At 39.7% G+C, this 25,706-nt stretch overlaps 4 protein-coding genes and 1 long non-coding RNA gene across 5 annotated transcripts in view; 4 read left to right on the forward strand and 1 right to left on the reverse strand.

The window, feature by feature from the left end:
* The window catches only part of LOC6033532, a 30,767-nt gene extending 8,393 nt beyond the window's left edge, over nt 1–22,374 (forward strand). Inside the window, 11 exon segments of the mRNA XM_038261244.1 lie at nt 956–2,038; nt 2,109–2,511; nt 6,855–7,687; nt 7,802–8,104; nt 11,535–11,780; nt 17,562–18,593; nt 18,660–19,059; nt 19,157–19,164; nt 19,971–20,727; nt 20,730–21,070; nt 21,186–22,374. Coding sequence (XP_038117172.1) covers nt 956–2,038; nt 2,109–2,511; nt 6,855–7,687; nt 7,802–8,104; nt 11,535–11,780; nt 17,562–18,593; nt 18,660–19,059; nt 19,157–19,164; nt 19,971–20,727; nt 20,730–21,070; nt 21,186–22,334 — 6,555 coding nt within the window. The 3' untranslated portion in view covers nt 22,335–22,374.
* Nucleotides 944–2,556, forward strand: LOC119768823. Its single transcript, XM_038260178.1, has 2 exons — nt 944–2,038; nt 2,109–2,556. The coding sequence occupies exons 1-2, from the start codon at nt 998–1,000 to the stop codon at nt 2,541–2,543; spliced, it is 1,476 nt and encodes a 491-aa protein (XP_038116106.1). The 5' UTR covers nt 944–997; the 3' UTR covers nt 2,544–2,556.
* LOC119768824 lies at nt 6,481–8,274 on the forward strand. Its single transcript, XM_038260179.1, has 3 exons — nt 6,481–6,697; nt 6,800–7,687; nt 7,802–8,274. The coding sequence occupies exons 1-3, from the start codon at nt 6,572–6,574 to the stop codon at nt 8,225–8,227; spliced, it is 1,440 nt and encodes a 479-aa protein (XP_038116107.1). The 5' UTR covers nt 6,481–6,571; the 3' UTR covers nt 8,228–8,274.
* LOC119768825 lies at nt 11,117–11,865 on the forward strand. Its single transcript, XR_005278241.1, has 2 exons — nt 11,117–11,465; nt 11,535–11,865. It is a non-coding gene; the product is annotated as an uncharacterized LOC119768825 (long non-coding RNA).
* Nucleotides 22,375–23,309: 935 nt separating the features above from the next.
* LOC6033531 (zinc finger protein 706) lies at nt 23,310–24,175 on the reverse strand. Its single transcript, XM_001843916.2, has 2 exons — nt 24,030–24,175; nt 23,310–23,903 (listed from the first exon to the last, which is right to left on the reverse strand). The coding sequence occupies exon 2, from the start codon at nt 23,894–23,896 to the stop codon at nt 23,663–23,665; it is 234 nt and encodes a 77-aa protein (XP_001843968.1). The 5' UTR covers nt 23,897–23,903; nt 24,030–24,175; the 3' UTR covers nt 23,310–23,662.
* Nucleotides 24,176–25,706: the final 1,531 nt, after the last annotated feature.

Genomic DNA, 25,706 nt, shown 5'->3' on the forward strand with positions numbered 1-25,706 from the left:
GCCACAAAATTGCCTGTTCCATAATTATGGGATGCTATTGTGCCTCCCACAATTGTGGAACACCTGAATTTAACTGATATTTTCACAAAAAAAGTTATCAGACCAGGGATAAAACATCACTAAGCTTGAGTTTCACTGGTTTCAGTGTGAAGTCATTTGTTACAAATATCGATACCTACATTTCAAAAAGCACGAAAATGAGAAAAACGCATTTGAATTTTGAGCATCATTTTACAATTCCCATTTTAATATTTATAAAGCGAAAGAAGATGTTCTAATGATAACAAACGATGAAAAACGTTGCTTTTATTGATACTTGATCATAACTTCTTCTGAAATCAACAACGTCGATATCACCCTGCTGTCATTGAGGGGGGTGTTTTGTTATGATTCGTTTTTCTTCGCCGAATGTACATGGCGCTTTGTTCATGTTGCTTTTTTTTCGTCACGAGGTTTATGTAGTCTTTTGTTTGACAGGTTGACAGGGCTATATAAACAGGGACTGCTGGTGGCAGAGATTTTGTTTATGTTACTTTATTTAAAATCATGATTAAACAGACTTTACTGAAGTAACTTTTGCTCATTTTTGGTAGAGAGGTAGCTTATTAGGAGTACTTTCAGAATATGCAATAACCCAGAAAGTGCCAAAATGTACTTGATGTCTTTTGAAATGTTACCTTATTTTCCGAAGCCAATTGATTTTTTTCTTTTTGTTTTGTTGCTTTCAAAATTTAATACCTTTTTTCCAAATTTCAAGGAGACCTACCTGGATTTGGACCCTGAGCCATTTGCTTGTGAGACAGAATCACAGAAGCCGTCCCATTTGAATATTGCCCAGTCCAAACTAGCGCGATGGTACCGTCATCAGCTGTGTTTTGTTTATGTTCATCATTTTTTTTTTTTGTCAAAGTCGTCGCATTCGATGGACCCGTAGTAAACGCAACTTCGTGTTTAGATTGTCTTGTTAAGTCCAGTGTCTAGAGTTCTTAAGTTCAGGATGATGGAGTTCGGCGATGACGAGAATCTCGAAAAACCTTCAGATGTCCCGATTGGCATCGGTTGCTTAAAAGTGGAAGATATCAAACCGGAATTTGACGAGACTGAGCAGTTGATCTTACCGGACGGCATTCCGGCGAACAATCAGGCTGGAGGAAACGATTCCGACGAGATGATTTTGCCTGATTGTGATGAAATTAGCAAGTTAACCGATGATCCAGTGAAGCACGAACCGTTGGATATTGAACCCGAGATGGACGAATTCAAAACAGCTAATGAAGAGGATTCCGCCACTGACAGCCAGGGAGAAACGCTTCCGTCCGACGTTCAGCACAGAGCCAGAACGCGCAACGGCGTCGGCGAACCACTGTGGTTGAAGTCAGTGGTTGAACTTAGACGAGAGCGCAAAATTCGAGGCCTCAGCTACACGTCCTCAACTGGAAGTATAATTCCAGCCCGAACGGTCAAGCCAAACTGCGGTGCCGGTTGCAAGTTACAATGCTTTACCCGAGTGCCGGAAGAGTTGCGCCACCAACTGCTGGCGAATCTGCTTCAATTGTCTCAAAGCGATCAGCGTAAATTTCTCAGCGATCACATCTGCAACATGCCCGCTGCACGACCGCGATCAATTGCCGGACGCATTTACAACCATTACTTCCTGCCCGCTGAATCCCGGCTGGTCAAAGTGTGCAAAACAATGTTCAAGAACACGTATGATTTGCCTCAAAAAACGCTGGACAAAGTTATTTCGAAAAAGATCGGTGACAAGCACGTGGTCTGTGGAAATCCAAACTTCCCGGCGCTGCTGAAGAAGGGCAGCAAGATTTACTTCGATTACGACGAGGGTTGTGGCGAAGCGGTGGTGGAACCACCGGAAGTCTGGGAAGAAGGGTGCAAATGCGAACTGCAGTGCGGACACGTGATTCCAGCGGAGGTTGTTGAGCAGATTCGGAGCAGCTTTCGTAACAAGTCCAGAATGGAGCAAAATAACTTCCTGTTAAAGCATGTCCAGCTTCGGACCAACAAGAGAAAGCGTAGAAAGGTAACACGTCATTGCAGCTTGGAAGGCATGTCGTCTGGTATTAACGTTTATTTCTTTTCAAAACTCTCAGAACGCACTTTCCCTGGTCCAGTTCTACCTGCCCCTCGGGTCAAACGTCGAAGAGGTCTGCAAGATGATGTTCCAGCACGTCTTTAAGCTGAACTCGAGCCAGGTACGGACTCTACTGAAAAATATGTCGAAAATTCCGGAATTGCCAGTCGAAGAAGTCATGGATCCCGTCCAGTTTGCCAAGGAGCACATCGCGGCGCATCGGATGGACGAGGACCACCACTGTGCGGTGAGCGGAGCTTTGGTGAAGCTTTCCCACAGTCCCAACGTGGCGCGGATGTACAGTGAATACCAGGAGGGGTGCCAGCAGGGAGTGGAGCCGATTGGCTATCGGCAGTATTATGCCGAGTTTAATAATAACTTTGTGCGGACGGGACTGCTGCTGCCGGCAAAGTGTCCCGACTGTGGGTTCTTTAACCGGGGGGAGGGTGGTTGAGTTTTGGATTGGAATAAAAATAAAGAAATAACGTTGATGTTTTCCTTTGAGCGAAATTAACATTCTATTCAGTAAAATGAATAACTGAATGCGATTCAATAATCATCACTTTTGCTGAAATTCGGTTATGAACAAAAACATTGCTGAAAAATCAGTAAATGCATATCTGTCAAACTGAAATCCTCTTTCAAATACGTTTTTTTTTAAATTTTGTAAATGTTAATAACAAATGCCTCGATGCTATAACCACCTAGGGGAAATCTACCCATTTTAATCCTAATAAGCGGTCGTGTTTGAATGATGCTGGATAATCTAGAGTCTCCCTTGAATTTTACTAAAACCAAGTACACCAACGAGTAGAGCAAGTTTTTGTGAACATTTCTGTTTATTTTCACTTTCACTAAAAGTTATTCTATTTATTTACCAAACATTTAACAAAAAAATTTCCCAAGGGTATTCTAATCGAGGTGAATGCATTGGGCCACGCCCATTTTTCTAATATCGGCTTAGTTCTTTTTTCTTCCAACACTCTGTCGAGTGTTGCCATTTGCGCTGACAGTTCAAACGAACACTCACGAAAAGTGGCATTTATAGGGAAAGTTTCCTGGCATCGCTGGCTGTGCTGCTGGTGGTGTTGACGGCCAGCCTTTGTTCTTTTTTGCCTTCGTCTCTCGCTCGGTTTTCTTCAGCCTTCGATTGGAATGCAAAGTGAAAATTGAAACGTCAAACGACTTGGCGCGTTTGTTTTTTTGATGGCGCTTGCTAATTTATTACATTTTTCGGGATTATTCTTCAAGTGAGTGACTAAGTAACGGTCAAAAGAACATGTTGCCGGTAGTTGGAAGCAATTTCATATCTTAAGCGCCGTGAAAAAGTAAGCGAAAGTGAAAAGTTAATTTTGGCGATATTCATTAAGCGTTTGAGGGATTCTCGTGTGTGTCACTGTGTGTGCCAACAAAATGATGAGAAGTGGTCTCGCAAAATACAAATTATGATCAAAAGTGCATTAAATGTGATCTTTTTGGCCAGTAAGTGGCATACATTTGCGTGCTTACTCGAGGCGGTGCTGTTGCTGGTAAGTTTATAACCCAAATAGTATTTTTGGAGCTTTAATCGAGCATCAAACTCTCCATATGACGAAGATAGGTGTTTGATTGGAAAGGGTAGATTTCCCCTATTTTTTAGGTTTGGATCGTCGACGATTGATGAAATGTATAAATAACAGTACTGGAAACATTTTTAATGACCAGCAAAATCAAATTTTGATAACTAAAATACCAGCAATGATTGCTGATTTTTTCATAAAATGGTTATAGGTTAGAAATTTGACAGTTCGGCTGCACTGTTTACATTTTTTGCACGTGTGTCTAAGTAAAAATGTGTGTGCGTGTGCGCTCGTGACGTCACGCTGTAAAACCTAATTATTGAATTATCAGCGAAATATTTCTTTTGCTGAAATCTCAGTTGTTTTGACAACCGTTTTACTGAAATTTCAGTAAATCATCTGTCAAAGTGACAAATCGACGGTAACATTTCAAAAGGCATCATGTACATTTCGACACTTTCTGGGTTATTGCATATTCTGAAAGTACTCCTAATAAGCTACCTCTCCACCAAAAATGAGCAAAAGTTACTTCAGTAAAGTCTGTTTAATCATAATTTTAAATAAAGTAACATAAACAAAATCTCTGCCATCAGCAGTCCCTGTTCATATAGCCCTGTCAACCTGTCAAACAAAAGACTACATAAACCTCGTGACGAAAAAAAAGCAACATGAACAAAGCGCCATGTACATTCGGCGAAGAAAAACGAATCATAACAAAGCGCCCCCCTCAATGACAGCAGGGTGATATCGACGTTGGTGATTTCAAAAGGAGTTATGTTTGTTTTTTCTCAAATAAAATTACGGAAATGATGTTTTATTGAATTTGGATGATCAAGTATCAATAAAAGCAACGTTTTTCATCGTTTGTTTTTATTAAAACATCTTATTCTGCTTTTATATTAAAATGGGAATTGAAAATAGATGCTCAACAATCAAATGCGTTTTTCTCAAAACGCATGGTTTGTACATGATGCTTTTTGAAATGTTGGCGTCGAATTAGATCTACGATGTGACTTTATTCAATCATTCAAGTGTTTGGGCACTTGAATAAAAAGTGTGGCATATTTTCAGTGTACTGAAATTTCTTCGACGCCAACATTTCAAAAAGCATCATGTACAAACCATGCGTTTTGAGAAAAACGCATTTGATTGTTGAGCATCTATTTTCAATTCCCATTTTAATATAAAAGCAGAATAAGATGTTTTAATAAAAACAAACGATGAAAAACGTTGCTTTTATTGATACTTGATCATCCAAATTCAATAAAACATTATTTCCGTAATTTTATTTGAGAAAAACAAACATAACTTCTTTTGAAATCACCAACGTCTATATCACCCTGCTGTCATTGAGGGGGACGCTTTGTTATGATTCGTTTTTCTTCGCCGAATGTACATGGCGCTTTGTTCATGTTGCTTTTTTTTCGTCACGAGGTTCATGTAGTCTTTTGTTTGACAGGTTGACAGGGCTATATAAACAGGGACTGCTGATGGCAGAGATTTTGTTTATGTTACTTTATTTAAAATCATGATTAAACAGACTTTACTGAAGTAACTTTTGCTCATTTTTGGTGGAGAGGTAGCTTATTAGGAGTACTTTCAGAATATGCAATAACTCAGAAAGTGTCAAAATGTACATGATGCCTTTTGAAATGTTACCGTCGAATTGGTTTGTGTTTCTACATCAATCCAAAACACTATCAAATGCAAGTGTTTGGGCGGTTGAATTTTTGGTATTTTTTAACATGTTATTTTCATTCGGGTGGCTCAAGCTTTTCAATTGTTTTGCTCATGAATTTGACCCACCGCCTTGAACTATTCAAAGTGATGAGCAAAACACTTGAAAATGATCTTAAGATCTACACAAAATAGGCACTATTCAAAGTCAACGTGATTATCCACATGAATTTAATGTGTTTCACTGATTGATTTTTGCGCGACTTTCATCGAAGGCTAGAAGCGAGGCAAGAACCAATAGCACAAAAAACTCTCCCGTCTTCAACTGGCCGGCCGGCGCAGTGGTAGCGTGCACGACTAGCAAGCGAGAACCTGTAAATCGCTTGTACGTACTTTTATTTTTCAACACCATTTAAAATTCAAGTGTTTGGCTATTGACATTATTTCATGGCCAATCACCGAAATTTCAAGTGTTTTGCGATTGATATTTGAGTGCTCTGTACAGCAGGGCCAGATCATGTGTAGAACACTTCGTTGAGCTGTGTAAGTTTTGCTCAGTGTAGATGAAAATTCAGCAAAACTTTACTGAATTTCAGCAAAAAAAAAAAATGGTGTGCTTGATCTTCGAAAATGGTGAAAAAATCCAAATCCATTTTTATGTCCACAGTTTTAAGGGAGCCTGTATTCAAGTTTTTAAGCGAATATGGCGTTCGAAAGGTGAACGCCCGAAATGTCAAAATCACGCAGTGGTACCAACATTACGAAAAAAGTGTGCCATGGCATGACAGCCACATATTTTTTCTAATGTTGGTGCTACTGCGCGATTTTGACATTTCGGACGTTCACCATTCGAACGCCATCTTCGCTTAAAAACCTGGATAGATATGCGGTCGTTTGCAAATTACACTCCGTTACTTCCGGAACAAATCCTCCCAATCGCCAGTAAAAATTTAATGTACATCTTCGCGTCTTTGTTTACATTTTCGCGACAGCAGTCGAACGTGCTGTTCGTTACACTCTAAAATGTGTTCTGCTTTCTCTGGGTTACTTTGTACTTTTGTAGTTACATGTCTAGTCCAAACTAGCGAGATGGTACTGTCGTCAGCTGTGCTTTGCTTTTTGTTTATGTTTCCATTTTCCGTAAACACAAAATTTTAAGGTCGATGAATCCGGTGGATGCGATACCGTGTACAGGTTGTCCAGTTTAATCCAGTTTCTTGAATTCTGCACAGTTCGGATCAGGAGGATGGTGTCCAACTTAGACCAGGATCTCAACAAGGGAGCAGTGGAGATCGATTTTGAAGATTTTCCGATTGATATCGGTTGCGTTAAAGTGGAAGATTTCGATCCGGAAAGCGCCGCGATTGAGCAGGAGGTGAATCGATGTCATGTCGACGAATCATCAAATGGTCCGATAAAACATGGTTGCGTTAAAGTGGAAGATTTCGATCCGAAAAGTGCCGCGACTGAGCATGACCATTGTTATGTCGGCGAGTCTTCAAATGGTCCGATAAAACTTGAAATAACAGATGGTGATGGAAGTTCCGTGGAGGTGAACCCACCGGAATCAGAGCAGCTAGAGTTCGTGGTAGTCGTTCCCCATGAAGATGACTCCAACGACGAAGAATTACCCGATGCCGACGAACATACCGATTCCGGTACCAACAACCTTGAGGAAGTCGCATCCGGTGACAAACTTAGCGACAAACTCAGACGAGAGTACAAAACTAGAGGTCTCAGTTACACGACCAGAGCTGGACGAATACTTCCGGCCCGCGCGGTCAGGCCAAACACCGGTGCCTGCTGCAAATATCAATGCTTTACCCGAGTGCCGGACGAGGTGCGGCCGCAGCTACTGGAGAATCTGCTACAACTGTCCCAAAGCGATCAGCGAAAATTTCTAAGCGACCACATCTGCAGCATGCCATGTAAACGACCGCGGTCAATTTCCGGACGGTTTCACAATCATTACTTCTTGCCCGTTGAATCTCGACTGGTCAAAGTGTGCATGACGATGTTCATGAACACGTACGATCTGCATCGGTCGGCATTGCGCAACGTCATCGCCAAAAAGATCGGCGGCAAGCACGTGGTCTGTGGGAATCCAAACTTTCCGGCACTGTTGAAAAAGGCCATCAAGTTTCACTTCGATTACGACGAGGGTTGTGGCGAAGCGGTGGCGGTAAAGCAGGTAGGCACGGAAAAAGAGTGCGAATGCGATCGTCAGTGCGATACCAAATTTTCGGTCAAGATGATTGAGCAGATACGGAAAAGCTTTCGAAAAATGTCCAAGGAACAGCAACGCAATTTCCTCTCCAAGTATATCCAGGTTATGGTCGACAACAGAAACAACCAGGATAAGGTTAGTTACGTGTCAAAGTGGTCCTCCCCTTTAGCATCGCAGCTCGGGAGGCATGTGGTCAAGCATGCAGCAGTGCGTTCCGTTGAACATTCCTTTTCTTCTCCAATCTTTCAGAACCCGCTTTACAAGGCCCTTTTCTCGCTTCCCCTCGGCGCAACTGCCGCGAAGGTATGTCGAAAAATGTTCCTGCATACGTTCCAGCTTAAATCGGGCCAAGTTCGGGCGCTGCTGAACGAACATACCAAGAATCCGGATCTGCTGGTCGAAGTCGTGGATCCGTTCGTGTTTGCCAAGGCACACATCGCGGCGCATCGGATGGACGAGGACCATCATTGTGCGGTGAGCGGAGCTTTGGTGAAGCTTTCGCACTGTCCCAATGTGGCACGGATGTACAGTCAATATCTGGAGGGGTGCCAGGTGGGAGTGGAGCCGGTCGATTTTCGGCAGTATTATGCCGAGTTTTGTATAGCCTTTGCACAAACGGGACTGCTGCTGCCGACAAAGTGTCCCGAGTGTGGGTTCTTTGAACGGGGTGGTTGAGTTATGGAGTGTAATAAATAAGATCACGTTTATGTCCTTTGAGCACATTCCCTTGTTTCTTTTAAAAGGTAAAATAACAGTTTTCCTTGCCCATGGAGCCTGGGAGACGCGGTCGTTTGCGAATTAATCTACGTTACTTCCGGAACAAATGCAGGCCAAGGATTGATACCTAAGAGCATGCAATGGCACTGACCTTGTTGCGTGCTCTTCGGTTGACGTCCACGTAAGGAACATCCCGGAAGGAGCGTAACTAACTACATCCGTAGTTCTGTTAGATCATCCGAATTATCTTGATCAGAACAGTATAGCTCTGGTTCCTTGCGAGTGTCCTATTTTCTTACCTCCACGTTGGCTTGGTTTTCATGATGACCTAGCTGGTGGCCTGTGGAAACGGATCGTAAAACTTTGACCACCGCGGGTCAGAGTCGAGACGGCTAAAAGAAAGGGGCGCGACAATGTGGGAAAGGGAAGTAATTTGTGATTGTAGACGGTATTGTTTTGATTCGCAGTATGTTGAGTCAACTGCTGTGGATGTACCTGAAACAACGCACAAAGGGGTTTCTCTTCTCTTCATTCTCAGCTACCACCTATCTCCTATTTTTATTTTGCTCTACTGATTCTCACTTCTTCATTGATTCTTCCATTTAATATCCATCATTTGATTTTGATTTTTCTTACTTTTGATTCTCTTGTCTCTCAAAGCTTTCCATTCTTTTTTACCAATTGATACTGCTTTAACAAACTTTGTGTTTTTCCTTTAAAAAATACTTTTCCTCAATGTACTAGTAATATCAAGTCTATTTATCATTAGTCTTTTCTCTTTTGATTTTGTTGCGAATTTATTTATTTGAATAATTCTTTATCTGTCCTATAAGTTATCATTACTATAATCTACGCTTGTTTTTTATCTCTTTTTATTAACTATTTTCTAATTTATATCTACTACATACAGCTTCTCATTTTTATTCTTTAAAATAAAATCAACATTCTCTTACTATTGATTCTTGATTTTTTATAAAATATATTCTCTTTAACTGTCTATTGTTTTCAATCTTCGCCTTTTTTTTCAAACAAGTGAGGTTTGAGCCCTTACTCAATTTATGGAATGGTTAATGGATTAACACAAATATTACTATTGTACTTTTGGTAAACTTTTAAAACATGCTTAGGACCAAAAATTGTAACAAAACACCGCGACAAAAGAAATAGCAACAGATAAACACGACTCAACACTAGGAAAGATTTCAGGAGGAAAACAACACCCAGTAAAATAACAACTAGTTTTTGGATTCAAACTAAAAATAAAACAGTTTTGCTTTAATAAAAGTTGATAGGCACACTATAGATGGTTAGGCGCTTATACTTACATCAAACCCTACGTAAAGTACGGTATGCTGATCGGAAGGAACGCGGTCAAGAAATGTTGCGTGTTCTTTTCGTGACCCCCCCAAGAAAAGTTGACAGTTCGGTACACTGAAAATACGCCACCCTTTTTTTCCATGTGCCCAAACACTTGAATGATTCAATAAGGCCGCATCTTAGATCTAATTTGTTTGTGTTTCAATTTCAATCCAATCCATTATTTAATTCAAGTGTTTTGGCGGTTGACTTTTTTGTATTTTTCGACTCCTTATTTTCATTCGGGTAGCTCAAAATTTTCAAGTGTTTTGCTCATGAATTTGCCCCACTGTGCTAAACTATTCAAAGTGATGAGGAAAACACTTGAAATTGATCTTGTTTTGATTTGAAATGCAGTTTCACGACAGCTTCGTGAGACTTTGCTTTGTTTCCTCATTTGAAAGTTTTGGCGGTCCGGTGTGTTCGTTTTTCGCAGACCGCGTGAGTTCGCTGCCGCCATGTTCCGTCCAGTGAATTGCCTGCCCGGTTTGTGACCGCGAAGATGAGCATCGCCACAAGGCTGCGTCCTCGGGCTCGGGCTCCGTATGGCCAGCGGAAGGGCTTGGTCTCCCGGACAGAAGCCAACTTTTGTGATGAAGTTCCTTCACGGACCCATTTGGTGAGTGGGGAAAGATTTGTTTTGTAGGGTTATGTTTTGATTTTTGGGTTTCTTTTGTATGATTCACAGGAAGGATGCGAAAGAGCTGCAGAGGCACAGTTTGAGTCGATGGAACCACCGCGGTTACGCATCAGCAAGAAGATTCTCCAGGGGCCTGCAGCATCTCCGCCGGCACCGGTGCTTTACTCGTCGACGCTGAGGAACCTCCCAGGAAGTAGTGGTGGCGAATAAACCGAACCTGACCAGGAGGACGATCGTAAAAGGCAGGGACAACCGGATGAAGAAAAAAAAAATAACAAATTTGTACACACCAAATTCGGTAATTCGCTAATTTCGGAAAACAAATTTTTACACACCAAGTTAAAAAATAAAAGCAGCCAAAAAAATTTCATTGTGCAACATCTTTATTTACAAAAAATCGAAATCCATTTCTATTACATGCAAAAATGCATTGATTATAGAAAGAAAAGCCATTTAAAACCAATAAATATAATATAGTATTTCATGTGACGCAACACGTCAAATTCAAGTGTTTTGCTATTGAAATGACAGTATTTTTTGGTGCCCAAAATTCAAGTGTTTTGCGATTGATATTTGAGTGCTCTGTACAGCAGGGTCAGATCATGTGTAGAACACTTCGATAAGCTGTGGGGTTTTTGCTCAGTGTACACTGAAAATACGCCACCCTTTTTTTCCAAGTGCCCAAACACTTGAATGATTCAATTAAGCCGCATCTTAGATCTAATTTGTTTGTGTTTCAATTTCAATCCAATCCATTATTAAATTCAAGTGTTTTGGCGATTGACTTTTTGGTATTTTTTGACACCTTATTTTCATTCGGGTGGCTCAAAATTACAAGTGTTTTGCTCATGAATTTGCCCCACTGTGTTGAACTATTCAAAGTGATGAGGAAAACACTTGAAATTGATCTTGTTTTGATTTGAAATGCAGGTTCGCGACAGCTTCATGAGACTTTGCTTTGTTTCCTCATTTGAAAGTTTTGGCCGTCCGGTGTGTTCGTTTTTCGCAGACCGCGTGAGTTCGCTGCCGCCATGTTCCAGTCCAGTAAATTGCCTGCCCGGATTGTGACCGTGAAGATGAGCATCGCCACAAGACTGCGTCCTCGGGCTCGGGCTCCGTATGGCCAGCGGAAGGGCTTGGTCTCCCGGATTCCCGGATAGAAGCCAACTTTTGTGATAAAGTTCCTTTCCGGACTATTTGGTGAGTGGAGAGAGAATTTTGTTGTGGGGTTTTGTTTTGATTTTTGGATTTATTTTGTATGATTCACAGGAAGGATGCGAAAGAGCTGCAGATGCCGTACCAGGAAGCGGTGCCAGTGAGAAGCAAGATTCGGATGCAGGGGCCAAGCTATGCGTCATTCGGATGGTCAAGGCACAGTTTGAGTCGATGGAACCACCGCGGTTCTACCAAAGAGAATTCCGCATCAACAAGAAGATTCTCCAGTGGCCTCCATCTCCGCCGGCTCCGGTGCTTCACTCGCCGACGCTGAGGAACCTCCCAGGAAGCAGTGGTGGTGTCGGGACAACCGGATGAAAAAAATTACAAAATTTTTACACACCAAGTTGTTCTTGAAGTTAGAAAATAAAAGCAGCCAAAAAAATTAATTGCGCAACATCTTCTTTATTTAAAAAAAAATCAAAATCCATTTCTTTTACATGCAAACATGCATTGATTATAGAAAGAAAAGCTATTTAAAACCAATAAATATAATATTGTATTTCATGTGACGCAACACGTCAAATTCAAGTGTTTTGCTATTGAATTGACAGTATATTTTGGTGCCCAAAATTCAAGTGTTTTGCGGTTGATATTTGAGTGCTCTGTACAGCAGGGTCAGATCATGTGTAGAACACTTCGATAAACCGTGGGATTTTTGCTCAGTGATATGAGCGCGATTGACGGTGTGCGCGCTTGAGGTTCTTTCGAGGAAAAAATAAAAAGATTAAAAATATTCAAAACTTAAAATTAAATAGATTAAAAATGTTTATTCAAAAACTTTTAACAACAATTATAAACAATATTAAGAAATCAATAAATAAAAGCAAATTTAGAAATTTTTAAATTCTAAAACAAGAAAAACTGAAATTTTAAAAATATGTAATTATGAAATAAGGAAATTAAAAAAATAGGAAATTAGGAAACAAGGGAATTAGGAAATTTGGAAATTATGATATTAGCAAATCAGTAAAATAAAGAAAATAAGAAAATTAGTAATCCTAATTATGAAACAAGGAAATTAAGAAATTAGAAAATTAATATGTAAGGAAATTAGGATGTAAGGAAGTTAGGAAATTAGGAAATGAGGAAATTAGGAAATTAAGAAGTGAGGAAATTAGGAAATTTGGAAATTAGGAAATAAGGAAAAGAGGAAATTTTTAAAATTAGGAAACTAGGAAATAAGAAAGTTAGGAAATTAAATTAGGATATTAGGAAGTGAGGAAGTTAGGAAATTGGAAAATTAGGATATCAGGAAACTAGGAAATTAGGAAGTTAGGAAATTAGGAAGTTAGGAAATTAAGAAGTTAGGAAGTTAGGAAATTAGGAAACTAGGAAATTAGGAGTTTAGGAAGTTAGGAAGTTAAGAAATTATGAAATTAATATGTTAGGAAATTATGAAATAAGGAAAATAGGAAATTCAGAAATTAGAAAAACGTGAAATTAGGAAAATAATATGTTAGGAAATAAGGAAGTTAGGAAATTAGGAAACTAGGAAATTAGGAGTTTAGGAAGTTAGGAAGTTAAGAAATCAGGAAATTTGGAAGTATGGAAATTATGAAATAAGGAAATTAGGATATTCGGAAACTAGGAAATTAGGAAGTTAGGAAATTTGTAAATTATAAAATAAGGCTGGTACAAACGTTTAATTTTATTCTGAAATTCTTAAATTCTTAAATTCTTAAATTCTTAAATTCCTAAATTCCTAAATTCCTAAATTCCTAAATTATTAAATTCAGAAATTCTTTAATTCCTAAATTCCTAAATTCCTAAATTCCTAAATTCCTAAATTCTTAAATTCTTAAATTCTTAAATTCTTAAATTCTTAAATTCTTAAATTCTTAAATTCTTAAATTCTTAAATTCTTAAATTCTTAAATTCTTAAATTCTTAAATTCTTAAATTCTTAAATTCTTAAATTCTTAAATTCTTAAATTCTTAAATTCTTAAATTCTTAAATTCTTAAATTCTTAAATTCTTAAATTCTTAAATTCTTAAATTCTTAAATTCTTAAATTCTTAAATTCTTAAATTCTTAAATTCTTAAATTCTTAAATTCTTAAATTCTTAAATTCTTAAATTCTTAAATTCTTAAATTCTTAAATTCTTAAATTCTTAAATTCTTAAATTCTTAAATTCTTAAATTCTTAAATTCTTAAATTCTTAAATTCTTAAATTCTTAAATTCTTAAATTCTTAAATTCTTAAATTCTTAAATTCTTAAATTCTTAAATTCTTAAATTCTTAAATTTTAAATTCTTAAATTCTTAAATTCTTAAATTCTTAAATTCTTAAATTCTTAAATTCTTAAATTCTTAAATTCTTAAATTCTTAAATTCTTAAATTCTTAAATTCTTAAATTCTTAAATTCTTAAATTCTTAAATTCTTAAATTCTTAAATTCTTAAATTCTTAAATTCTTAAATTCTTAAATTCTTAAATTTAAATTCTTAAATTCTTAAATTCTTAAATTCTTAAATTCTTAAATTCTTAAATTCTTAAATTCTTAAATTCTTAAATTCTTAAATTCTGAAATTCTGAAATTCTGAAATTCTGAAATTCTTAAATGTTAAATTCTTAAATTCTTAAATTCTTAAATTCTTAAATTCTTAAATTCTTAAATTCTTAAATTCTTAAATTCTTAAATTCTTAAATTCTTAAATTCTTAAATTCTTAAATTCTTAAATTCTTAAATTCTTAAATTCTTAAATTCTTAAATTCTTAAATTCTTAAATTCTTAAATTCTTAAATTCTTAAATTCTTAAATTCTTAAATTCTTAAATTCTTAAATTCTTAAATTCTTAAATTCTTAAATTCTTAAATTCTTAAATTCTTAAATTCTTAAATTCTTAAATTCTTAAATTCTTAAATTCTTAAATTCTTAAATTCTTAAATTCTTAAATTCTTAAATTTAAATTCTTAAATTCTTAAATTCTTAAATTCTTAAATTCTTAAATTCTTAAATTCTTAAATTCTTAAATTCTTAAATTCTTAAATTCTTAAATTCTTAAATTCTTAAATTCTTAAATTCTTAAATTCTTAAATTCTTAAATTCTTAAATTCTTAAATTCTTAAATTCTTAAATTCTTAAATTCTTAAATTCTTAAATTCTTAAATTCTTAAATTCTTAAATTCTTAAATTCTTAAATTCTTAAATTCTTAAATTCTTAAATTCTTAAGTTCTTAAATTCTTAAATTCTTAAATTCTTAAATTCTTAAATTCTTAAATTCTTAAATTCTTAAATTCTTAAATTCTTAAATTCTTAAATTCTTAAATTCCTAAATTCTTAAATTCTTAAATTCTTAAATTCTTAAATTCTTAATTTTTTTAATTTTCTTTATTATTAAATTTTCATTCTAGATTTTTTTATTTCGGAAGAAATAGAGTTTTTGATTATAACAATGATTTCGAGGTTTTCGTAAATTTGTGTTTACGAATTTCTATATTTCCGATTATTAAAACTTTTAGAATTTCGACTTGTACATTCTTTTTGAATTTTAACATTTTTGATCTATTGAATTTATAAAAAACTTGAATATTAAAATTATTATTCAATTCTGCATATTTTTAATTTCGATTTTCCAAATTTCAGATTTTTGTTGAAATTTTCTTTATTATTTAAAAAAAAAAAATGTTATTTGAAATTTCTGAAATGTTTGTTTTTTTTTATATTTTTGAATTTGTTGTTTGGTTGGATTTCAAAATTGCAGATTATTATTGTATTTTCAGTAAGAACATAGATATTTGTATGATTATTGTCAAGTTTAATTTCACTCTGATTTACTTCATTTTGGTCCCGCGAGTGTGGATAAATCGGACAGAGCAGGGGACTCATAATCCAGAGGAAGCTGGTTGGTACTAGCAATAAATTGTTGATGACACGATGGCCGACATCTATAAAGACAACTTCTTTTTTTACTCCATTTCGACCAAAAAACTTAATCTGTCCTTTTAGTTTCAATATTCTGCTTTTTGAGATTCGGCGGGAATTTTAAATATTATTATATCCAATACAAAATTATTAAAACGTTTGTAATTATCAGTCGCATTCAAAAAGGAAAATTACAATTCTTTGATTTTTTCATCAAAACATATTACAAACAAGCACCGCGCGAAGAAACGTCAAACGCAATCTTTCCGTTTCTGTTACTTTTCAGTTGCGTACCGCTTAAGAAAAAACTTTTCGTGACCCTTTCCTTGACCGTTTCTTGGGCGTTTTTTTGTATGGAGTTTTGCGTTCCTTCCCATCTGCGTATCAGCCTTAATGTACCACCCCCGGCCGAGTTAAAATGCGTAACCAGAAAAGAAGGTGTGCATGCCTGGCACGAACACTCAAAGCGTGTTCTAGCGTGTTGCTCGTACTGACTCAGAGCAAGGGTGAGATGTAGGTGTAAGGGCAGTGCGTGTTCGTCGGGAACCTAGTGCATAAGATCGGTCAAGGCCCGTTCTTACACTGAAAATTGCGAAATTGCGAATTGCGAGTTACTTCCGGAACAAATCCTCCCAACCACCCGCTTTCCGGAAGTACATCTTCGCGATTCGTCTCCTCTTTGCTCCAAGGCTTATGGCCTATCTACAATCACTTTACTTAGAAAAAATGCACTTAGCTTAGGGACCATCCATAAACCACGTGGACACTTAAGGGGGCGATTGTCCACGCTCCATACAAAAAGTTTTTTTTGTATGGACAATTGGGTCCTAAAACTAAGCTTAGATTGCTGATATTATTGTTTACAGCGATAGAGCTTATTTTTCTGAGTACAATGACCTTTTGTACGACCACAAAAAGTTTAAAATGGATTTTTAAAACAATTTTGAAAAATTTACCTCGCGGTCCTTCTTGACAGAAAAGTTCCTACTTGACAGCTCGTTCCAAGGGGACCATAGTTGATCCATCGAAAAAATGTTGTCTTGTCAATATTTTTTTTGCATTAAAATGAAAAAAAGTGATGAGAAATGGTTTTTAATCGTGTTTTTTACCATTGTACATAAAAATTGACATAGGGCTTTAGTACCCAATTGTCCACGAGGGGGAGGGGGGGGGGTTGAGATTACCAAAAAAGTGTCCACGTGGTTTGTGGATGGTCCCTTAGGAATTTAAATCAATGGAAATGAATCTGATCTTCTACAATGGAGAAGAATTAGATTAGAACTTGACGTATGGTTTGGAAAATTTCAAAATCTACGGTAAGTTGACGTTTCCATATCAAAGGTAAACAAACAACTGCATAGCAACATATATCAGTCCAGCAAGTTTTCTAAGTTGATTGTGGATGATGGCCGTAAGTTGCGTACTTTCCGTACTTTCCGAAGTAACTTATCTATTTTACTTTACTTAGATATACTAAGCTAAGTGATTGTAGATAGGCCATTACGCTGTCCGCTTTGTAAGCGGATGTTTCTGGGTTCGATTCCCATCTGCTCCAACCTTCCATCGGATGAGGAAGTAAAATGTCGGTCCCAGCCTTGGTTGTTAGGCCGTTAAGTCATTCCAGGTGTAGGAGTCATCTCCATGCCATAAGTACAAACAACACACCAAACCAAGCCTACTCCGGTGGAATCGCTGGCGGCGGTTGGACTCGCAATCCAAAGGTCGTCAGTTCAAACACTGGGGTGGAAGGTTCCTTGGAGTAAAAAGAGGATTGGGTGCTCTCCCCATTCAAGCCTTCGGACTACTAAGTTCGAGCAGAAACTTGCAATAGAGACCACAAAAGACCCGGGGTCGTTAATGTGGATGGTTTGATTTTTTGCTCCAAGGCTGAATATCAAAAAAGAAAAAAAAGAAAGCCATGTCTCTGCTCTGCCTTTATTCTCGCGTCAGCTGTCAAACGAGCTATCCGTTACACTCTCAAATGTATCAGTTAAACAAAGGGTAAAAATCTTATTGGATCATTTTGTGGTTACTCTCTGGTCAAAACTAGCGAGATGGTACTGTCGTCAGCTGTGTTATGCTTTTTGTTTATGTTTACACTTTCCGTAAACAAACACTTAAGCTCGATGGATCCGGTGGACGCGATTCCGTGTACAGGTTGTCCAGTTTAATCCAGTTTCTTGAATTCTGTACAGGTCGGTTCATTTGATTAACGGTTTAGGAGCATGTCGTTCGACTTAGACCAGGATCTCAACAAGGGAGCAGTGGAGATGGATTTTGAAGATTTTCCGATTGATATCGGTTGCGTTAAAGTGGAAGATTTCGATCCGGAAAGCGCCGCGATTGAGCAGGAGGTGAACCGATGTCATGTCGGCGAATCACCAAATGGTCCGATAAAACTTGAAATAACAGATGGTGATGGAAGTACCGCGGAAGTGAATCAACCGGAATCCGAGCAGCTAGATATCGCGGTAGTCGTTCCCCGTGATGACGATTCCATCGACGAAGAATTACCCGATGACGACGAACATACCGATTCCGGTTCCAACATCCTAGAGGAAGTCGCATCTGGTAACAGAATCAGCAACAAACTCAGACGAGAGTACAAAACTAGAGGTCTCAGTTACACGACCACAACTGGACGAATATGTCCGGCCCGCGCGGTCAGACCAAACTGTGGTGCTGATTGCAAATTTCAATGCTTTAGCCGAGTGCCCGATGAGGTGCGGCCGCAGCTACTGGAGAATCTGCTACAATTATCTCAAAATGATCAGCGAAAATTTCTAAGCGACCACATCTGTAGCATGCCAGGCGCACGACCGCGTTCATTTTCTGGACGATTTCACAATTTTTACTTCCTGCCCGTTGAATCTCGGCTGGTCAAAGTTTGCAGAACGATGTTCATGAACACGTACGATCTGCATTCGCGAACATTGCGCAACATCATCACCAAAAAGGTCGGCGACAAGCACGCGGTCTGTGGAAATCCAAACTATCCGACGCTGCTGAAGAAGGGTAGCACGTTTTATTTCGATTACAACGAGGGTTATGGCGAAGCGGTGGCTGTACTGCAGGAAGACTGCGAAGAAGGGTGCAAATGCGAACTGCAGTGCGAGACCAAATTTCCGACCAAGGTGATTGAGCGGATGCGGAAAAGCTATCGAAAAATGTCCAAGGAACAGCAACGCAACTTCCTCTCCAAGTATATCCAGGTTTTGGTCGACAAGAGAAACAACCGGGATAAGGTTAGTTAGATACTTGTTCGTGGTTGGAAACATTGTAAAACATTATTTTCTTCTCCAATCTTTCAGAACCCACTGTACAGGGCCCACTTCACGCTTCCCCTCGGCTCAACCGTCGCGAAGGTATGTCGAAAAATGTTCCTGCACACGTTTCAGCTTAAATCGAGCCAAGTACGGATTCTGCTGAACGAACATACCAAGAATCCGGATCTGCTGGACGAAGTCGTGGATCCGTTCGTGTTTGCCAAGGCACACATCGCGGCGCATCGGATGGACGAGGACCATCATTGTGCGGTGAGCGGAGCTTTGGTGAAGCTTTCGCACTGTCCCAATGTGGCACGGATGTACAGTCAATATCTGGAGGGGTGCCAGGTGGGAGTGGAGCCGGTCGATTTTCGGCAGTATTATGCCGAGTTTTGTATAGCCTTTGCACAAACGGGACTGCTGCTGCCGACAAAGTGTCCCGGGTGTGGGTTCTTTGAACGGGGTGGTTGAGCTATGGATTGCAATAAATAAGATCACGTTGATTTGTTTTGTGAGTTTGTACTTCTCGTTCCCTTTATTAGACTTCCAGGTCATCAATTTTTATCGGATCTAGAGACCTAAAGACGGTGAAAAGGGTTTACACACCGACATGAAGACAAGCAAGCAAGACGGATTGGAATGGCCATGAATACGACGAAAACGAAGTACATGAGAGGAATGGGTTCAAATTCGAAGGTGAGCGAGTTCGTGTACTTGTGATTACGAAAAACCTTGACACCTGAGCGAGTACAACTTGTCACGAAGCTGACTTTGTACAAGACACTTCTTGAATTGGTTGCCCACTATGTCCACAAAACCTGGATGCTGCGGCAAGAGGACACCTTGTTTCGAGTAGGAATCCCGCAATAGAGAACGCCAAGGTAATGCTGTTGAGCGAAAAAAAAAAATGAACTGAGATAAGTTTTCTTGCAATTGGGTCCTAAAATGAAGCTTAGATTGCTGATATTATTGTATACAGCGATAAAGCTTATTTTTCGGAGTACAATGACCCTTTGTACGACCACAAAGAGTTTAAAATGAATTTTTAAATCAATTTTGAAAAATTAACCTCGCGGTCCTTCTTGACAGAAAAGTTCCTACTTGACAGCTCGTTCCAAGGGGACCATAGTTGATCCATCGAAAAAGTGTTGTCTTGTCAATTTTTTTTTGCATTTAAATAAAAAAAAAGTGATCAGAAATGGTTTTTAATCGTGTTCTTTACCGTTGTACATGTTGTTGTTGTTGTTGTTAATTCATTTATTTCTGGCAGCTTTAACCTTCTTGGTCATTCGCTGCCCTACCGTTGTACATAAAAATTTACATTAGTACCCAATTCCTGACTTTTTGCCTTGGCAGTCACCCGAGGCGGCTGACATTTTCCTCATTTTTCACAAAACGGTTCAAACTAGCGCGCTGGTACTGTCGTCAAACAGCTGTGTTGTCATTTTTTGTTTATGTTTACATTTTGCACCAGATGCCGAACTCGGCGGTAATTTTGTAATCTGTAAACTCAGAACCTGCACCGCAATGGCGGCAGAATCGAACGGCAAGCGAAAAGCTGCTCCGTCGGAATTTGTGCAGCAGGACGACGACTCGGAGGAGATTCTACCGGACAAGCGCTTCAAAATCGACCAGGAATGCATCAAAGTGGAAGATATCAAACCGGAAATCGACGACCAGATGATTCTACCTGACAGGGATGAAGCTAGCAGGTCACCAAGCGATCCGGTGAAGCACGAACCTGTGGATATTGAAACCGAGATGGACGAATTTGACGCAGACGATTTCTTGGTCGTACTTCCCCGTGACGACGATTCCTTAGACGAGGAACTCCTTCTTGATCCGGAAGCCGATAACCAGAAAGGAATCGCACGCACGGTCAAGCCAAACTGCGGTCCCACCTGCCATTCTCAGTGCATTCTGCGAGTGTCGGACGAGGTGCGACAACAGCTGCTGGAGCACCTGCTACGAATGTCCCTAAACGATAAGCGGCGATTCATCAACGATCACATCTGCGCCATGCCGGTCGCGAAACCGCAATCGCTGTCCAGTCGCCGTATGCTGTCCAACCACTACTTCCTGCCCGTTGAGTCGCGGCTGGTCAAAGTGTGCAAAAGATGTTCATAAACACGTACCGCTTGAGCGATAAGAAAATTCGAGTAATTCTGTCGAAAAAGAGCGGCGACAAGCACGTTGTCTGCGGAAATCCAAACTTTCCGGCGCTGCTGAAGAAGGGGGGCAAGTTTTACTTCGAGTATGACGAGGCTGGCGTCCCAGCGGTCGCGAAAGTAGTCCGGGAGGGAGGGTGCAAATGCACTCTGCAGTGCGAGAACTTGTTTACGGAGGAAGTGATTGAGCAGATACGGAGCAGCTTTTGGGAGAAATCCAAACAGGAGCAAAAGAACTTCCTCTCAGAGCACGTCCAGTTGTTAGCGGGCAAGAGGCATCCAGATGAGGTAGGTAAATTTTAAAAAATTACGATAATTTCAGCCCTCTGTATATCTTCGGCGATTGTGAGGCACGCCGTCATAAACAAAGTATTTTTTGACCGTTTCTCTTCCAAACTTTCAGAGTGCACTGTTTAGAGCTCGATTCATGCTGCCCTTCGAGTCAACCGTGCGCGTGGTTTGCCGGAAGACGTTCCTGCGTGTGTTCCAGCTTACCACGAGCCAAGTAAAACATCTGCTGAGCAATCCGCCTGAAAGTTCTTTCGAAGTAGCCATCAACGACGCCGAGATTCTACCTGACTGTGATGAAGCTAGCAAGTCACCCAAAGAAGCTGATAAGGATGACCCTTTGGACATTGAATCTGAGTTCGTGGAAGCTCTTCCCCGTGGAGACGAATCTGTCGACGATGACGACGAAGGTGACGACCATTCCGACACCGACAGTCAGACTGAAATTCTGCCGCCCGAGGAAGAAAAAGACCTCGCCAAATTTAGTCGGCAAAAGCGCAAACTCCGCGGCCTCAGCTACACGTCCCGAAGCGGGCAGCAATGGCCGGCCCGCGTTCTTCGACCAAACTGCGGCCCCTCCTGCCAGTTCCAGTGCAGGACGCGAGTCTCGGACGAGGTGCGCCAACAGCTACTGTCCAAACTGCTCACGCTCAAGTCTCACACCGCACAGCGTCAGTTCATCGCCGACCACATCTGCAATGTGCCCAGCTCTCGGGCTCCGTTGAACAAACGCCTGTTCAACCACTACTTCCTGCCCGTGCAGTCCCGACTGGTCAAAGTGTGCAAAACGATGTTCATGAACACGTACGTTTTGACCGATAAAAATATTCGAATAGTTCTCGCAAAAAAGAACGGCGACAAGCACGCGGTCTGCGGAAATCCCAACTTCCCCGCTCTGCTGAAGAAAGGCAGCAAGTTTGACTTTGATTACGACGAGGGTATGGACGCGTCCCGGCTGCACTCAGGCCAAGTGCGCGTTCTGGTGGATCCGCTCGCAATGGCCAAGCAGCACATCGGCGCGCATCGAACGGACGAGGATCACCACTGTGCGGTGAGTGGAGAGTTGGTGAAGCTTTCGCGCTGTCCCAACGTGGCGCGGATTTACGGTGAGTATCGGGAGGGGTGCCGGGGGCGGCAGGGAGTGGAACCGATTGAATATCGGCAGTTTTTTGCGGAGTTTTGTCGACATTTTGCGGAGACGGGACTGCTGCAGCAGACGAGCTGTCCCGATTGTGGGTACTTTGACAGGGGAGAGGGAGGTTGAGGCGTGGGCTGGAATAAATTTGTTACGTTTATGTAAAAAATGATTTAGTTTTTTGGTTGATGACATCAGTATGGCTCTGGTTCCTTGCAAGTGTCCTATTTTTTTATCTGGTAGCTTGTAGAAACGGCTCGTAAACCTTTGGCCAACGAGGGTCAGAGTCGAGACGGCTAAAAGAAAGGGGTGCGCCAATGTGGGAAAGGGAAGTAATTTGTGATTGTAGACGGTATTGTTTTGATTCGCAGCATGTTGAGTCAGCTGTTGTCGAGCCCAAAAAAATTTCGTTGGTTTGATTCGTTTGAGTTTTGTGACAGCCCATGTTAAAGGTATAGGAAAAGTGCGTGACAGGGGGGAGGGGGGGGGGGGGGTGGTCTAAAATCCCGAAAATCTCTGGACGTAATATTTGAACAACCCCAATCTCCTTTATCCATTTGACATAAAAATTTCCTATCTAGGTTTTTAAGCGAAGATGGCGTTTTAATGGTGAACGCTCGAAATGTCAAATTGCGCAGTAGCACCAACATTATAAAAAAATGTGACTGTCATGCCATGACACACTTTTTCATAATGTCGGTACCACTGCATGATTTTGACATTTCGGGCGTTCACCATTCGAACGCCATTTTCGCTTAAAAATTTGGATAAAATCTTGTTTATGAAAAGATTGAGTTTTTCTAGGTGCAGAAGCCATTCCAGGGACCTAAATTTACCCATTTAAAAAATAGACTAAAAACAGCATTAATTAATAATAATAGAAATAATTGACCCATATCGGCTATTTTTTTTGTTTTGGATTATGATTGAGACACCAACTTTTTTTTCACTTCAAATTTTATTTGATTTTTGCCTTTATCATCGCAGATAGCTATAAAATCACTCGAAAAACGATCTTCTTAAATTTGGTTGAAAAACGTGTCATCAACGTATAAAGGAATATTCTGGAACTACGATATACCCAATTACTATAGACATACCCAATTTAGCGTTGTTTCATCACTCGTTCTTTATTGAATACTTATTTGTTTTAGCTTCATTCCTTCCCGTGCCACATTTCTGGACTGAATCTATAGCGAATGTTTTTCCGGAAGCTGATTCGGCTCCGTCTGGTTTGGGTGGAATTATTTACAAGTTATTTTGTTTAAAAAAAATCACAAAAACATAAAAAAAATGCTACAAAACTAACTGAAAGCAGTATTTAAATCTTGTGTGTTTGTGGAATTATCTCGGTTCGACGACATCCTCCGGGAGTTTTGTGTGAATGTGTGTGTGTGTGTCTCGGAATCTCTCTCCACCGCGGCGGCGGTGACGGTGACTGTGCTCCCCCCCACTGGTTAAACATCCTTCAGTTCGGCCGGAAGTTCCGACTTGGGGTGTTTGTTCTCAAAGTGCTGTTTGTACGTTTTCGGGTCCGGCATCTGGGACTTGCACACCGCACAGGAAAATACGAGCGCCTTCTGGGCCGCCTTCATCTGGTCGCTCAGGCCGTGGCCCTGCTGCTTCTTGAGCTTTGCATTTTTCTCCTGGGCCTTTTGTTGCGACTGGATCTTCTGGTGTCCGCGAGCCATTTCGAATCTGGCGAGGGTGGGAAAAAAAAGTAGCACAAAAATATGGCCGATTTGAGATGGGATGTTGGAGCATTGTTAAAGGCGAATTTGTGGGAAATTACTTCACAAAACACTAAAAACACACTTTACTTACGTTGAGAGAATAGTTTTGAACCAGAAACTTAGTGAAAACTCGGAAAATTTAGTTGGAAATTAGGAAAAACGCTCGTCCTTTCCGTTCCAGATGACTCCAGCTTGCCCGTGCGCCCTTGCTACTGCTGTCAAAGTTTGGAATCACGGACGCAAAAGAAGACCAACTTCTGTCAAAAATATGTTTGTATTGGTGTGGGCGCGGTAGAAATTTTAGGGGTGCTAAAATCTCTACCAATCAACCGAGCTGCTCCACATCGAGTCGGTAGCATACACATTTATGCTGCGTGAGTATTTATGTTGCAGCCCTCTCGTAAACATGGATAGGTAGGGAATTGGTTTCGAAAATGTTGTGGCTGTGCACAGTAAGGTACAGTGCGGCTCCTTCGATATTTGACCGATTCTTAGCGACGCTACACCAACATGTCACTTTATTTCAATTTTTAAGAGCGAGCCCGAGAAATGGGGCGAGTTAAAGGGGACATCTGGGACACTACAATGACATAAAACAATAGTACCAAATTCAAAAAACTAGGAATTTTGGCTCCTTTCCTTATTTATTAAGTAATTGTATTTTTTGGATTAATTAAAAAAGGAGGCAAAATTCCTAGAATTGGGTACTAAAGCCCTATGCCAATTTTTATGTACAACGGTAAAAAACACGATTAAAAACCATTTCTGATCACTTTTTTTCATTTTAATGCAAAAAAAAAATTGACTAGACAACATTTTTTCGATGGATCAACTATGGTCCCCTTGGAACGAGCTGTCAAGTAGGAGCTTTTCTGTCAAGAAGGACCGCGAGGTTAATTTTTCAAAATTAATTTAAAAATCCATTTTAAACTCTTTGTGGTCGTACAAAGGGTCATTGTACTCAGAAAAATAAGCTTTATCGCTGTGAACAATAATATCAGCAATCTAAGCTTCATTTTAGGACCCAATTGAGGAATTTGGTACTTTTTTTTTTATTTCAACGTCATCGATGTCGTTAACTACTGTTGTTGAGTTTCGATCGAAGAGATAAATCTATCGGGTGGTGCCGAAAACCGATCGCAGTAGGTCATAAATATTTGGTTTACTCATTGATCAATAACAGTTGGCTACTCCGGTCTGACACGAAGTTTGATATCTTGGCCAATTTTAATCTGGGTTCTGGAACATGGGTCATGTAATCAATTCAGTATTGTATCATAGAAAAACTGCCAATATTTAGCCACGCGAGACTCTTACTGAACCCGACGGAACAATAATTCTGGTGAACCGACCATATCTCGGTTCCCAATTGTCCGTCCCCGGTGTCATTTACATAAGAAAATCCTGGTTGGACTTATGAACCAAAGTGGAGATGGAAGTGACCAGCAATTAGCTAGGGCTTAAATTACGTTTAAAATCCGGTCACTTCGGTCCTCTTGGTACATACGGATCCCCGAACAACCATTTTTTTTTTTCTGTTTGAGTATTAAGACACAGAATCCTGATTACGAGGTCTATTGTATCGTGTTACCCATTTTTACTGTTATTAAGCATTTCTAGATCTATAACACAGTCCCTATTGAGAGGGAAAGTGCTGTTCCATCCAGATGCTGTAAACTCCTTTCCTTGTGCCTTGTGCGCTATGCATCGCTAGAACCGCGGTGACAATTTTTTCGTGTCATTTTTCAAGCTCTTCCCAGCAGCTATT

Source organism: Culex quinquefasciatus, chromosome 3 (genome assembly GCF_015732765.1).
Source record: "Culex quinquefasciatus strain JHB chromosome 3, VPISU_Cqui_1.0_pri_paternal, whole genome shotgun sequence".
NCBI lineage: Eukaryota > Metazoa > Arthropoda > Insecta > Diptera > Culicidae > Culex > Culex quinquefasciatus.

Excerpts from the sequence above, each read along its gene's own strand:
- LOC119768823 (XM_038260178.1), top strand. The coding sequence starts at position 998 with ATGATGGAGTTCGGCGATGACGAGAATCTCGAAAAACCTTCAGATGTC. Across the intron at positions 2,039-2,108 it reads ACAAGAGAAAGCGTAGAAAG|AACGCACTTTCCCTGGTCCA; the intron begins GTAACACGTCAT and ends CAAAACTCTCAG.
- LOC119768824 (XM_038260179.1), top strand. The coding sequence starts at position 6,572 with ATGGTGTCCAACTTAGACCAGGATCTCAACAAGGGAGCAGTGGAGATC. Across the intron at positions 6,698-6,799 it reads AAAGCGCCGCGATTGAGCAG|GACCATTGTTATGTCGGCGA; the intron begins GAGGTGAATCGA and ends GCGACTGAGCAT. Across the intron at positions 7,688-7,801 it reads ACAGAAACAACCAGGATAAG|AACCCGCTTTACAAGGCCCT; the intron begins GTTAGTTACGTG and ends CCAATCTTTCAG.
- LOC6033531 (XM_001843916.2), bottom strand. The coding sequence starts at position 23,896 with ATGGCTCGCGGACACCAGAAGATCCAGTCGCAACAAAAGGCCCAGGAG.